This window comes from Polyodon spathula, unplaced genomic scaffold, assembly GCF_017654505.1.
Source record: "Polyodon spathula isolate WHYD16114869_AA unplaced genomic scaffold, ASM1765450v1 scaffolds_675, whole genome shotgun sequence".
In the NCBI taxonomy this organism is placed as follows: domain Eukaryota; kingdom Metazoa; phylum Chordata; class Actinopteri; order Acipenseriformes; family Polyodontidae; genus Polyodon; species Polyodon spathula.
Window position 1 is genome coordinate 9,157 of NW_024472164.1, and position 15,844 is coordinate 25,000.

Here is a 15,844-nt window from a genome sequence, read left to right on the forward strand (position 1 = left end):
TCACTTGTTATCCTTTCACAAGCAGGGTGCAAGCTGATCTCTTGGGTAAGACAGCCTTGAGTTAGAGCTACTGTAATAGAAAATGAAAGGGGGCTTTTGTCTTGGTCTTCCTGCTGCACCAGCTCCATTGACAGCTGCTGTAAAGCAGGCAGTGCACAGATGAGCACTTTCTATCTGATTGTAATCGATGGATGATTAGCTCAAACCCTTTGTGTAGTTAGACACACTCTTCCTGCCACACAAGTTCTTTTCAGCGTAGTCAACATTTTTATCCTCTTTATAAGAAAAGAGAATTTAACACCACCTTCGTGGCCATTGATAGAAATGTTTATTTATGTTAATTTGTAAAATAAATACACAAATAAAATAAGAAATACATTATTTATTGAAACAAACATTTTAATATAAAGTATATATACACATATTTAAGCGAAATCCCTGTACACAGTTGTATGTTATTGCTGATATTTCTTGGTATATATTACACAATGAATGTTAGATATGAATATTTTTCAAATGTGATTTTTATGTACCAAACTTCAGAGTGTTAACATGTGTTCAATGTGATGTGTTGCAATGAGAAAGACTACAACTGTATCAGTTATTTGTAAAAAAAAAAAAAGAAAAAAAGTCAATTTGCAATTGAAGCAGATTTTGAGTGACTGACTAAAATTGTCTTAATAGAACACTAGTCCTTATTGATCTTCACATACCTGGTTCTAGCGGATCTGAATAGGGACTGACGAGAGTGGTCTTAATATTGACCCTGGTCAATACAAGGGGACTGCTAGTAACATCTCAAATGCTTTTTTTTTGTTGTTGTTGTTGTTGTTTTTTTAAGTGTAGGATCATTTCAGCAATGTAAAACTTATAAAACTAAGGCAGCTAGTGCCAGGCGAGTGTTTTCATCAATGAGGACTCTACTCGCAAAGTTTGTCCGCTTGACTTAGTTTTAGAATTTTATGGACATTTCAATGGTGCAAATGCACAAAGAGACAAATGTGATCCCACACAATCTAATCCAGTGCAGTGAACCACACGTTTGAAGAAGGTATGAGGGCTTGTTTCAGTATCAATGTTGATGCCTTATTGCATTTAAAAGAAATGTTACTAATTCATTGTCACTTGCTTTATATACTATCTTAAAATCTTTCAAATATTTATTTATTTATTTATTTTATAAACACAGTGGCACATTTGTATTAAAAAAACAAGACGTTGGATTTAAAAAGCTTTTTGTCACCAAGTTTGAATCAGGATCATGTTGCAAAACTAGAGAAAAGCAGCTTGGATGTGTGTAGCAGCCAGTAAATGAACATTGCCAGCTGTTTGTTTCTTGCATGTAAACATGACCTTTTGTTTATTTCTCTTTTGGACGGATATAAAGCTCTGTAAATGTAACCCTGACGTGTTCGGAGTCGGAGGAGGGTTTATTAAACTACGAATCTCGTGAAGCAACAGCGTATTGGGTTTAAAAACATACATTATGAGTGCCTAAAAAGAACACAACATGAATGCCATGGCTAAAGTCACTTCCCCTTTACTGTGTGGCGTGGAGTCAAAGGCTGCCATTAACAAAGCTTTTTTTTTGTTGACTTTACAACATATTAATAAAAAAATAATTAATTATAAATCAGGCCTCTTCTAGAAAACCAGGGAATTCATTTTTTTTAAGAGCATTGTTCTTTGTGAACAGTTTTATTATATTTGATATGCATTTAGAGTTTTATCTTTGCCTCCGGCCCACGTGATCCAAATGGGATTTGTACCAATGGCAGTGCTCCAGCATCACGGCCTGTATTGTGCATGTTGATCGTTTTATTTTTCCACACTCCTGTTTAAATGTCCCTCCACTGTTCATGTGCTACCATAACATTTGGAGCGAGTGCCAGAAACGATCAGCTTTCAGTCTGCTTAGACGCTACTGTTGAAAAGGAATTCGTAACATTCGAATGTATTTGTTTATTTATTTATTTATTTATTTATTTTTGCCACTCATAGTTAGCCAAGACCTGGCCTGTGAGATGAATATCTGGAGTAGGAGAAGATGAATATTTTTACATCCCCCCACCCCCCCAAGTACGAGAAACCACGGCAGAGTTTGTAACTGAGAACGACTGTATCACTTTTCAAAGATGGCTATGTTTATTAATGGAGCTGTCCTTTTATACCTGTGCTATGTAACTGTTTTCTATGTGCGGTATTTGATAATGTAACCCTCTTGTATTTTTGTGGTTTATATGCAGCAGGGTCGATGACTTTAGGGAGCACGCAGTTTTGTAAAATACACTTGCCAATTTTCAAGTCTCTGCATGCCCTTGGATAGCCAATCAGGACAATTAAAATCTATTTGAAATTGAAACCCTTTCCAGGACTTGTTCATTTTTGAAGGCTGATTAACATACAGGATTGTCTCCTTGTGAGTGCATCGGGTGGGCATGAGGTACAGTAGCACAGTCTGCACATGCTATTGCAATGCATGCCAAGGCCATTATAAACCTCATAAGAAACACCCTTTTGTGAAAGTGTCAGGATTTCAAGATAGCACAGCATGCATATATTAAACAGTACAATTATACAGGCAGTGACTGAAGGGGCTACACAACTGAAACTGTTTAAGTATTTATTTTTTATCTTCAGATTGATTTTTATCAGAGCATTTTACAGCAAAGGTGAATCTGTTTAAAAAAAAAAAATGTTAACAGAAACACTACTGCAATAGCTTCCATAAAACAATCTTTTATTTGCAGATTTACCACATCTGTAAGCCTTTTAAATAACATCTCGTCATACATTATATTGCACATTAAAAGAAAATGAGATCGAAAGCAACAAACAGGTACACACTGAAACTTATCCACAAATAAATTATACAGCAATGTACAGTAACAATTTAGAAGACAGTTAAAAATATACAGATTTTAGTAAACAGAACTAGTTACATTTAAAATGCTGATCTCATTCAATCAATTCTAGCGCTTGGTTACAGCTTAAGAGAGAAAATCAACATGAACTGCTGTTTACAGTAAACCAGGTTTCCGTGGTGATGAAAACTAGCATCCCTCGATCCACTCGAGTCTCTTTATAGGAATACACAGCAGTGTGCAAAGGTCTGTGTTGTGCATATGAGATCAAACCGCTGCAACTGGAAATCTTGGAACATTTTCAAAATGGGCAAATTAGCGATTGTCTAATTTAACTGATCACTTTATTAGGCCAAACATGCAATTAATAATAAAAAAAAACAGTAAGAGAAAAGGCACACTTAGCCACACATGGTAAAATGCACAAGATTTTTTATAAGTTGTTTAAGATGCCTAATTAAAGGAAAGTGGTCTAACATTTTCACACTAGTGCCTATAGTTTCTATATCACCGATTACAGACCGAAAATTGAAATTCTCACCTCCTGAGGTTTTCATGCAGGCAGGTATATAAAGGATAGAAATGACAACTCTTGAGGTGTTCCAATAACTTAGCACACTACCTAATGCCAAGGGCAGACCCAAATTAATGATTTAAAACAAACCCAATATTATTTTCTGGTGATGCGGGTCTGGCAAGTTGAATCTATTGTAATTAAATTTGAAGACATATTGGTGCTTGCAGTCAGACTGATATCACTGATCCACTCACATTCACAGCGCTATAACATTGGTTGAATGTGGTCTATATTAAGTGTGTCTATTGCCTCTTGCTCTTCAATTATATTTGCCTTTGTACTGATGTTGGAACTTTTTTTTACTGTACTGTAGGAAAACCAATTCCAAGTCAAACACTGTTTCAGGCTATTTTGTGACAACAAAGTGCACTTTCAAAGCTGTGAGGTTTTTTTTTTTCAAAATAATAATATTTACACATTTCCCAACATGCAATGCTTGATACAATTTTCAATTTCCCATTTTACTCTGTCAGACATTGGCTTTAAAAGCCGCTGACGCTGACCCTGGGTGCAGCGCTGACTGCTCTTTGCATTGTTTATATACAGGAGGTTTACTGTGGTACATTCTGCGAGAAATTCACAAGCACTATGCAAAGTCTGAAAAATAAAAAAAAAAACACAGCATTTTAAACTGCACTTCCACAGCTAATAAAAATGTGCCGGCTGGATTTGGAAACGGTGATTTGGGAAACATTCTTGTTTCGTTCCCCTTGTTTCAACACTCCTATAATGGGTCAGATTTGTAAAGCATAATTGCTCCGTTTCCAATTAATGTTATAAAGATAGAAACGAACTCTACAGGGTAATTTAAGGGATCTTAAGTGCACTTAAGTTCTTTCTTACTATTTTTTTTTTTGTTAACAGTTTGTGTTTTCCCAATAGTAAAATCAGAGCAAAATGTATACTGTAAAAAAAAAAAAAAACAAGCTTTATACAAACAATCCTGTATTCTTTAGGTCCCAACAATCCGCAGTACCTGCACCTATCCAGCAGGTGGAGTCACAGCATGTTATTAAAATGAGCAAGAATGAACTCACATCTAAGCTTAGCTTTAAGCTTTAGAAAAAAAAAAAAGTTATATTGTACACATATACATTCATAGCAACAGCATGACACTGAACCTGCAAAGTTAAAACCCTTCCCCAATGGTTAAGTATACAGACTGGAACACCACCAGCTGTCACACATAACTGGAACGCCTTCGTCTGAGGGTTAAATGTGATCCCACCTAAATAACGCTCCATCAAGGAGAAGTAGAAAAGTGGTCACTGGGTGTCCCTCGGGCTCAGTATCACAGGAAATGGTGTGTGTGTGTGTGTGTGTGTGTGTGTGTGTGTGAGTGAGTGAGTGCGTGCGTGTGTGAGAGTGTGTGAGTGAGTGCGTGTGTGTGCGAGTGTGTCAATGAGTGGTATATTTTTGGTATCTAGGTCCTTCCACTCAGTTTTCTTTCTTATTCCCTCCTCAACTGCCTGGACAGAGCTTCTCCACAGATCTTCTCCTGTGAAAAAGCTTTTTTAAAAAAAAAAAAAAAAAACACATTTCTGCAACCTCGGCTTCTATACACATTTATCAACAGCTAGATCAAGCAGTTAGTTAGCTACCCAGACACAGTACCAAGACATAATGTAAGAGTATAATTAAATGTGAAGCACATGCTATGAAAACACATTTAGAATGTTATATTCTGCATCAATCTAACTAAATCGTCAAGGATTCCTGTTCCTGTCCCTACACTTTTTAAACAGCCTCATAGCAGCATCTCTACTGGGGCTGTAGTCCTAACAGAACGGCTGTGTTCTACACACAGATCTGTTCAGGGGCGGGCTTAAACATTAAGCACAATATGAAAGAACTCTCGTGAACATTCAGAAGTGATCCCACAGAACAGGGGTCCCTGGCTTCTCTAGACCGAAGCCTGCCCTAGAAACAGAGTTCCACCACATCCGTCAGGATCAGAAAACAGATCATTAAACAGGGTGAAGAACTCCTGGATCAATGAGCAGGATGCACTAAACCCTTAGCTTGCTGGTGTGCGCAGAGGCATGCGATTCACTTAGCATCACAGTACTTCTTTATGAATATTGCACAAATGACCTCTAGATTTGAAGAAGATACAACCCTGGGGTTTATTCACCATAAACAGTGCTGAGATCTCACAGACTTAAACCTGACAGGCATGAAACTAGTAGAACTAGAGAAGAAAGAATCCATATCCCATTTGAGAATCCATTTGGTTCTGTTATTTTATGGTTTGCACAGCACAGTTATATCAATACCCAGAAATGTTATTTACCAGTTGCCTTTACATTCGTCATCATGGTAGACAGTCAAGCTAGTGAGAGCCGGCTCCTGAATTCAGCCCTTGTTTTAGAGACCAGCAGCAGATAATAGTGAATATATACATATGAACTAAAATCAACCAAATAATAAAATCACACACTGAAGTGCAAAAATGTTATAGTCAAACACTTTTTTTTGTGACCCGGAATTTCTTTCTTGAAACGATGGGTCTGAGAATGACTTTGGTTGAGATGATAAAAGACCTCATTAAGAAGAACCTTTTTTTTTTTTTTGTGTACAATCAGACCAGAGATGCCTACATGGCTGAGCAAGTCTATGGTATTATTTGCTAATACTACAAATATGACATCTATTGTGACTTATGGCTCCTTCATATTATGTTTTAGATTAGACAGCGCAATGTGCAAAATATGGATTCGTGTTGATAACTGCCTAAAACTCGAGGGCAAGGACAGGCAGCCTTCCAGTCCAGGTCTTTATTCCAGAACATGTTCTTTTCTAATCGAACCAATTAAACCTGCAGGAGCGGAGTTACATAACTTTACCCCCAGATCAACTCAAAGATTATCAGAGCGAAGCGATTCACGAGAAATTCAAACACAGTGATCTTCGTAGCAGTGCCTTTTCATCAAAGGAGCCCCACACATTTGTTGTATTTTTAAGGCTGCTGAAAGTCTTTGGTTTCCTATTATTATTATTATTATTATATTTTTTTTAATTTGACATATGAGATATTGTGACTTCTAAAGTACTGAATGATGAAGTTCACGTGCGTCTAAACTCGCAGTGAAGACTGAGACAGCCATGCAAATGCGTCTGAATCCCACTGCAGTGCATGCCAGAGAACACTAACTAGACCTAATCCTAAAGCGAGACGTTGTTTTTTATAGAAGTTAACAATATCAAACATTATGTTATAGCTACTGCTGATAATTACATTTCCTACATTAGCAACCCCGTATTTATCTGTCTCCCAAAACCATACTGTAACCCTATATTTAACATACAGTTTTACTTTTAATCTGGGATATGGGGTTAAATAGCAATCAAACAATGAGCAATAGCAACACAGCTGATCTACTGGCAGATGAAAAAAAAGTAAATGAAACATTTAAAAGCAATAAAAATAAAATACAATTAGAACAATCTGCACTTTTGAGCAAACGCAATTAATAAGTGCTGTATTAGCTATGCCCTGCCCTTGAATTGTAACTGAAAGCAAAGTGTATTTCAACTATTCAAAATAAAATAAACCATAACGACTCCACACTAATGTCCGTTTGAATTAGTGGTCTCAGACTGAGCTTGTGATACTTCCACTACAAAAAGCATCATATTTCCAGCAGATTGTGGTGTGTGGGCTTGGCAGGCAGCAGTTCCTCTTAAAGAGGTTCTTCTTAAAGAGGTTCTCACTGTGGGTCGGCACGATCTCGAAAGGCAAGAATGGATTCTGTTGTATGAAAAAGTGGCTGAGCTCCACCTGCCACCCCCCTCCCTTTCCCCTCCCCTCCCTGGATTATCTGATGAAGCGTAAGTAAGAAAGATTTGCACCCCTGCCCCTCTCTCTTCTGTTGCGAGCGGGGTCTTGCTTGTTCATCATTTCCACACGTGCGTGCCGAGAGGCTGGCTGCTCCCCTGCGCTGTCCCTCCACCCATGGGCTGCCCGTATCCCATCATCCCGTTGGTGCCGTAAAAGTTAATTCCCGCCATTTGCTGTGTCATCTTAAAAAGAAAAAATGGTCTTTAAATCTCAACCCTTTACTGCCGGGCGCATAATCGCATGCCTACTTTCTCAATGTCAAATATATTGGATACTGGGCAGCAAAGGGTTAAAAGCCCATGTAGGAAATATCAGTTCTCTATTTTTAAATAAATCCTCTTTCAAAGGAGATCCTTTATATACAACTGCTGCTGGAAGTAGTAGTGATCGCTGCATATACAGTGGCAGCTTACTGTCCTCCCACTTCTAAAACATCCCTTCGGTGAACGCAAACAAGCTTGACTGTAGAGGTCTGCTTTCTTTCTGATGAAGCAGTTCATTTCGGTGTACTATGAACTCCCTATTTGCTGTACCCACCTGCGTGATGTTCCACTGGAGCTGCTGAGCCTGCTGTACCCCGTAGACAGGCTGTGGAACGGCCGACAGTCCTCCCACCAGGGCTTGCTGCTGTCCCATCATGCCGCTGGGGACGCCCATGACGGCGGTCTGCACGCCGCCCATGAACCCGCCTCCTGGCATCCCCATCTGTGCCACCATGCCCGGAGCGGCCGGCTGCCCCATCATGCCCACCGGCGGTGCCATCATCCCCCCAATCAAGTTGGCCGCCGCGGGCAGGGATGGGTACTGAGCGTATCCCGCATGGTAGCCCAACGGAGCCGGGGCCATGTACATGCCACCTGGGGAGACACAAGGCAGAGCAGACCGCTAACCACCGGCACAGCAGGACGAGGAGTCTGGGGGCATTTGTAACAGATCAGAAAAGTCTCGGTATGAAGTCTCCATCACGTTTTGTAAATTGCTGTACTGCAGCAAATTCCAGGGAAGAAATATTCGAAATGAAATAAATCAGCTTACCATGCACACTTACTGCTGTGTAAACACCTGCCATGAAGTAAAGGCAAATACAACTACAATTATTTTTAAGTGCCTAAAGGGTTTATCTTAATAGCTCCCAAAAACTTTAACATTATTACATTCCGGATAATGACTGTGTAATAAAATACTTTGTTTCGACACTCTTATGCACAAAGACTGTACCAATTACTAACAACTGCAAGATACTAACATATGGGGGGCAGTTTGGCACGGTCACATACAGCTACAGATATGCAAAGCAGTAACACACTGCATTCCAAATGCACGGTCTGTGGGCCTCGCAGTGAATGGCTGACCTTGAGCTGGGATCTGTTGTATCTGCTGCATCTGTGCAGTCTGGGAGCCGTACAGTGACAGGATGGAGTCCTTGGAAAGCTGTTTCTTCCCAGAATCCTCTGGTTTAGCCCCCTGCTCAGAGAACAGGTTGAGGTTTTCAGCCACAGAGCTGGCGTTGCTCCTGGTGGGCACGGAACTTGCGGGCGACGGCTGAGACAGGGTTAGGAAGTAGGGTCACTGATGCGTTAATTCACACTAAACAAGGTCAGGATAATTATTCACTGTGACAATTGAGTTAGCATAATGCCAAATGTAAAACTCTATAATATCTGACTGAGTGTACTTAAAATTACATAAAAAACGGCTGCATTTAAAAGATATCTGAGTATAAATCTATCGAACAGACCCCCTTCCCCAATTAAAAAAACCGTCAGGGTGTCTAAGCACCCTAGAAAATGCCCTAGTGACATCACTGCATGTGTTCCCAGTTCAGTTTTACAGTGCTGGAGTTCTCTCTTGTCCAGGGTTTTATTTCTCATCCTCACCCTGCTGCTGTCCAGGCAGGGAGCTGCCATGGATCCAAAGAAATCCAAGTTACTGCTCAGTTCAGAGCTTGACTTTCCCTTAGGAATGCGACTGCCAGCAGCTGGGGCATCTGAAGGGAGGAAGAGAGGAGTCAATCCGGATAGGAAAAACTAAAACAAAGAGCGACTGAAGGAAAACACTCTATCCATATCACTATAAAACACAGATAGATGAAGAACTTAACCAACACAGAAAAAAAAACTATCCCCAGCACCTTACCTAAAGAGAGTGCACCCTGATATAAAAACATGGATTGGATAGTCTCTCAATCTGCAAACAGTACAGCACAGATGGCAGTCTCTGTGTGACAGGGAGGTGCAGGGGGGGGGTTCAGGTCAGGATAGAGCTATGTGGGGGGACTGGGCTCTCACAATGCCTGACTGATTGTCCTTTACCTTTCATTTGCATTAAATTCACTAATAAGATAAAACAAGCAAAGGAAAGCTATCGATAGTTACCCAGGCCCAAGAGATCAATGACGGGTTCTGCTGCTTTGGTGGGGCTGGTCTTAAACTGCTGGGATTCGTCCCTCTTCTGCAGATGAAAAAGACACATGAAGTCACAGGCACTTGCTGAAGGGCTTCCTCTAACGATGAAGGTGTATAAGAGCAGTGAAAACAACATGAAAGGTTACGAGAGCAGGAGGAAAATTACTTTTTAAAACAGGACTGTTTGATGGAAAATAAGCAGTTTTAAGAACAAACAAGGCAAACATGTTCAGGGGCAAAAACGACCAGTTATATGTGTTACGTTTCCCCAAGAGATATACAGTTCCATTTACAGCAAATTAAAAAAATATGGGAATATCAATCCGAATTGTTTAAGAAGACTGGAAAGCGTACAGCAAACCCCACGCTCAGCACTAATATCTTGGATACAGAGTGTGATGATACAAAGGACTCTTTACAAACACGCCCATTAACTTCCATAGCAACACAACCAGATTTAGACACCGGCGTTGAAAGAAAACCCACCAGTTTCACTTTCTCGAAAATAATTGGCTCCATCTTTTTCTCTTTGACAGGCTCGCTGTCTTTCTTCCAAGCCTCGTCCTTTTCTCTCTGCAAGAACACGACATCCTCAAAACAGGCACAGCCAGCTTCTGCTTTCTCTCTCGGGGGGGGGGGGGCTTACTGAATGAATGAATAAACTGCTTGCACGCACCGTCAAACTCACCCGTACTGCAAGTGCCTTCCCAAGAAACAACAACGCATTAGTTAACATGACAATGTTTTACACCCATACCATCAAACTACAGCTAGGATGCTGTACAGTAGCACACGCCTGCAGTCAGTTCATGTCCTGTTTCAAACTGAATTGTGTAACCTAACATCGGAAATAACAAACTATAAGGAGGAAGTACAACCAAGGGGAGCTCACCCTGAAGGCAGCGATGTCGATACTCTTATCCATGTATTTCTTTTTTTCGTATTTGTCCCGTATGAAACCCTCCACAGAGCTGCACGGCTTTAATTAAGGCTGATTAATTGGTATCGGATACAATACAAACCACTGCATTAGTCAGTATGCAGTAAGAGTTACCTTGCTCAGGATCCACTGCTAGAACACAGAGTTTCTCAGGATCCACAGCTAGAACACCGAGTTTCTCAGGATCCACAGCTAGAACACCGAGTTTCTCAGGATCCACTGCTAGAACACCGAGTTTCTCAGGATCCACTGCTAGAACACCGAGTTTCTCAGGATCCACTGCTAGAACACCGAGTTTCTCAGGATCCACTGCTAGAACACCGAGTTTCTCAGGATCCACTCAGGATCCACAGCTGCTAGAACACCGAGTTTCTCAGGATCCACTGCTAGAACACCGAGTTTCTCAGGATCCACTGCTAGAACACCGAGTTTCTCAGGATCCACTGCTAGAACACCGAGTTTCTCAGGATCCACTGCTAGAACACCGAGTTTCTCAGGATCCACTGCTAGAACACCGAGTTTCTCAGGATCCACTGCTAGAACACCGAGTTTCTCAGGATCCACTGCTAGAACACCGAGTTTCTCAGGATCCACTGCTAGAACACCGAGTTTCTCAGGATCCACTGCTAGAACACCGAGTTTCTCAGGATCCACTGCTAGAACACCGAGTTTCTCAGGTTCCACTGCTAGAACACCGAGTTTCTCAGGATCCACTGCTAGAACACCGAGTTTCTCAGGATCCACTGCTAGAACACCGAGTTTCTCAGGTTCCACTGCTAGAACACCGAGTTTCTCAGGATCCACTGCTAGAACACCGAGTTTCTCAGGATCCACTGCTAGAACACCGAGTTTCTCAGGATCCACTGCTAGAACACCGAGTTTCTCAGGATCCACTGCTAGAACACCGAGTTTCTCAGGTTCCACTGCTTCTCAGGATCCACTGCTAGAACACCGAGTTTCTCAGGTTCCACTGCTAGAACACCGAGTTTCTCAGGTTCCACTGCTAGAACACTGAGCCCGGAATACTTAAACCTACAAGAATGTGTGTTGGAAAGAGGCCCCCACACCCCCCAGTGGTACCAGTTTGTGAAGGATACTGGTCTGTCTGCGGCCGTCGGAAGTTCTCTGGGATGTAACCCTCGTAAAGCCGCTTCGCTTTGGCGTTGCCCATTTCCTGGATGCACTGCAAAGCAACAAGACCACACACACACACACACACACACAAAGGTATATAAACGTTATTTACATATCATTTTCCTAACCAGTGGAAACGCCACAGATATTGCGATGCTCTCAGTGGAATCCCCACACACAGCAAACCACTCAGGGGACCCAACACAGTGAATATTAAGATATTACCTCCATCAGCTAGTGCAGGTTTTCTATAATTAAATGAAAGAAGCTGCCACAAATGTTCCGGCCCTTCTCAGTCCCTTTGAGGACTCTTTATTTGTGTTGAACTGTTGCTGCTTCAGTAGACCACTCGGGGAACCCAACACAACAGCATTAAACCCCACACCTGTATCTGTTCCTGCGTCCATTGGTCCAGATTGACAGACTTGACCCTGGAGATGTGGACTCCCAGGTTCCGATGGATCCCAGCACAGCGAATGCAGATGAAGATACCAAGGTTCCACGACGCCCATCTTGGACCTACAGATAAAACAAGCAAACATACCGATGCTTAACTGGGTGGCCATGCTTCTATTTTATTAGATGCTTTCAGCTGTTGAATTCTTTGTGCTCAAATGCGAATTATGTGCTGTAGATCTATTATTACTATTCAAATTAGTACTGGAACAAACAGTTGCACATTCAAACAAACCCTGGTTGAAATGCATTCTGTGTTAGTAAAGTATTAGTTCATAAGAATTTATAAATGACTGTATCAGAAAGCAATCATGCAAAGGACAATTAAAATGCTTGAATTAATATTAGAGCATGAGAGACCTATGCTCGTCCCAGCACTATTTATATACCCCAAGCTGGGATCTATTTGCAAACCATTCCTGGAACAGATAAAGGAAAAGGCATGCAACGCCAACACAATACACTAAATAAACTCTAAATAAACATTCTAAATAAGTATTACAGCACTGGCATGAATCTGAGCAGTGTAATCCACTGTAGCTATTCTTTCCCTCTGTGGTTTAAGCAGGTCATTACTGCAGTGGGTCACTGTTCTGCATAAGAAACTAGAGTTCACCAGCAAGCCATGGGACCTGTGATTTCAGGGTACATTTGCTAAGTGAAGGTGGAGAGAGAATGGGTCTATAAATAAATGCAGAATGCACTGGTGCTAAACTGTACTGCACTGTACACGTGATTCAGAGCCTGGCATTGCAGGTGGCACAAACTGTACCGTAACCAACTCAACCCCATTAAGAGCTGGTGCTTTTTAAAACAGATCAAACCGTCTATGGGGTATTTCACACATCCATGTGCATATCAAAGGATTCCCAGATAGTAGGCTCAGAACGTCACTGATGAAGGCATTGGGTATAGTAATTAACTTGCAGGAAAAAGAATACAGGAATACACTGTGATCCATCGCTGCGACTAGCCTTTCTGATCTCGTGTTTTAACTGATAAACACACAAGCACCCACCACTGCTTCTCGTGTGTTCACTTCCCTTCTGTGGTTCATGGTGCGCGGTGCATGAATACGATTCCCAGCTGTAGCGTTATTTGATTTCACACGATTCCCATCTGTACTGCTATTTGATTTAACGTGTTTTTAGGATGTCAGGTGTCTCTTTTGAACCGTACCAGAAAGAATACAAAAAATAGATAAACGAAAAAACAGGCAAAAAGAAAGTTAAATGTTACGTTTTATATTTCCCCAAAGCTATTTCACTTAGTGCTATTCTCAATACAGAGCAGTCAATTAACTACTGTGTGCACATTGCAATGAGGGAGCAAGGCGTACTGTACTGGGAGATCAAACGGTACCATACAGAACTGATGCTTAAACAGAACAGAATCATTTGTTAGCTTTGCCACCCTGTTCGCTCGGAGGCTTTTGAATTATTAAATCTCACCTCCCACTGATGTTAAATTGTCACTGGTCTCTGATGATTAAAACTGAATAAATAAATCATAACAGGATAACTGCAGGAGAGGTGAAACTACACCAGCAAACAAAACACAATGCACTGCAGCTAATGAAGGCACATCCTTTACATACCAACAGGAAAGCTCTGCAGATCACTGCTGGAAAGATCAGGGTATAAGAGATAATCACAATATGATACCCTATAATTATGCATAGAATAACCTTCACATCAATCTTCTTCCAGTACTGATGGGAAATTAGGGCTGTATGCTAGATGAGATACTATCTTTAGTACTAGAAGTTAATATGTTGTGTATAGGGTGTCTCTGAATGTTAAGAAGGATGTCATCTTGTGCAGTTTGGGTCATCTTTTGCAGTTTGGAGTCTGTCTGCTCAAACTGTGAGAAATAATTTCTGTTATAAGAGACACCTGACTAATTATTAACAACAAAAATGAAGATATTAGACAGAAGAAAGCAGACCAAGCTCTTCTAAGCTCCACTAAGGTTACTTGTACAGCTCTTAGAATTTGGGATAATGTGGGCTACCCCCTTGTAGAGACTCCAAATATCAAGCGTGCTGGAGAAGGTTGCTACAACTCCCTGCTGGACCAAATACAGCAATTGTGCAGTGAAAGAAATATCTGTTTTTGGACAAAGAGATGGTTTTGATGAATTCTCCCTTCAGAAAGGAAACAATCGCGGGTGCAAACAATGACTGCCCTCGCTGGGTGACGCCTGGACCAAACTCAGCTGGCCGGAGCCCTGCGGCTGGAGTGAAGCTTTGTGAAAGTGGACTGGCAGGACCTGGCTCTTAATAACCCCATCATGGTGTTAGAGCTTTAAACTACACTTAGCAGAGCTGCAGGGGGCCCACGCTGTGCGGTGGTTGAGAACGTGGCATTTAAACAGATGCAGTGCTGTGCAGAGAATACTGCTTCATCTTTAGCTGAATGGGTGGGTGCTTGTTTCCCGTACAGGTAAAGCTGCGGTACCTGTTGGGAATGTAAACGAACCAGTCTGCTTAGAAATGCATTGTAGAATGCACAGCTAAGTATGAGACATTCATGGCTAATACAAAAAATCTGGCTTATGGGCAGAGGGTTCAGTATGTGACATATATTGTTGTGGTTTTAACCCGTCTAGCACTTCTCAGTTTTGGGGTTGATGGGTCAATGGTTCGGCTCAGGGTTCACACGGTACAGTATGTGCTACAGTATGACTAGACTCATTCACTCCCTCCTTCACACCGTACAGGAGAGGTCTGTTTGGATTTCCGTGACTATGAAGAGGTGATGTGGCTTTTTGTCGTGTTTCTTGATTGCAAAACCAACTAACAACTAATCTACAAAGAATACAAACTTCCCTTTCTGGAACACAGTATAGACAAGGTAACAAACCCAAACCAATCTGTCCACTAACTATCTTAAAACAGGACTACAGGCCAGTCTGAATGAAATAAAAACAAAATTTAAAAAACAGACTGACATCATTCTTCGGCTCCAGTCAGTTGCCGTGGCTTAACAGATATATAAAAAATGTAGCTCCTTTAGTTCTGTTTCACCATACTGTGCTTGCTGCACATAAACCTGTACTGTAAAGATTGTTTTCTATTCTATTTAATGTGCTTGTAAGGGGTGTTTCATCTGCTACTGGGTTAAGACTTTTACAAGCTTAAGATCAATACTAATTTAATTTCACACATAGGGCTGCCACTAAAGCCCACCCCTGGAGTGCAGGCTCACACAAGATAGGAGAGCAGGCTTATCAGACCTCAACGTGAAGATACTGTACCAACAAGCTCAAACCCATCTGCCTGGAACAGAGACACAAGGTCATCAACCATTCAAAAAACAGGCTCTGTTTACGCAAAGATCACAGTGCTAGCAGACCTCACGACGTTGCTTACCATGCTCGACAGTATATTAGTAAGAAGAATCAGTTTCAGAGATGGGAATAGGACTCCCACTGCATAGCCATTTGATCCATTCCTGTTTTTACTAAGAGTTTAATAAGACACGCCTAAGTCCTAAGTTCTAAAGGTCAGTTACCTAAACACCGTGAACAGCTTGTGCTACTGGAACCAAGTTCCATTATAACTGGATCGATGACTCTCTATAAATAACTAGAACAGCAGCGTGACACGCACACACACAGGCGATA

The 15,844-nt window shown here is 41.3% G+C and overlaps 1 protein-coding gene across 1 annotated transcript; it reads right to left on the reverse strand.

Moving 5' to 3' along the window:
- Positions 1–2,723: 2,723 nt before the first annotated feature.
- Positions 2,724–15,497, reverse strand: smap2 (small ArfGAP2; the record flags this gene model as incomplete). The annotated part of the gene is made up of 10 exons (XM_041240761.1): positions 2,724–7,464; positions 7,820–8,139; positions 8,635–8,824; positions 9,160–9,269; positions 9,658–9,733; positions 10,174–10,260; positions 10,580–10,658; positions 11,725–11,810; positions 12,147–12,310; positions 15,476–15,497. Coding segments are annotated over 10 exons (1,260 nt in total), but the record flags the coding sequence as incomplete, so codon positions are not given.
- Between the last annotated feature and the right edge of the window lie 347 nt (positions 15,498–15,844).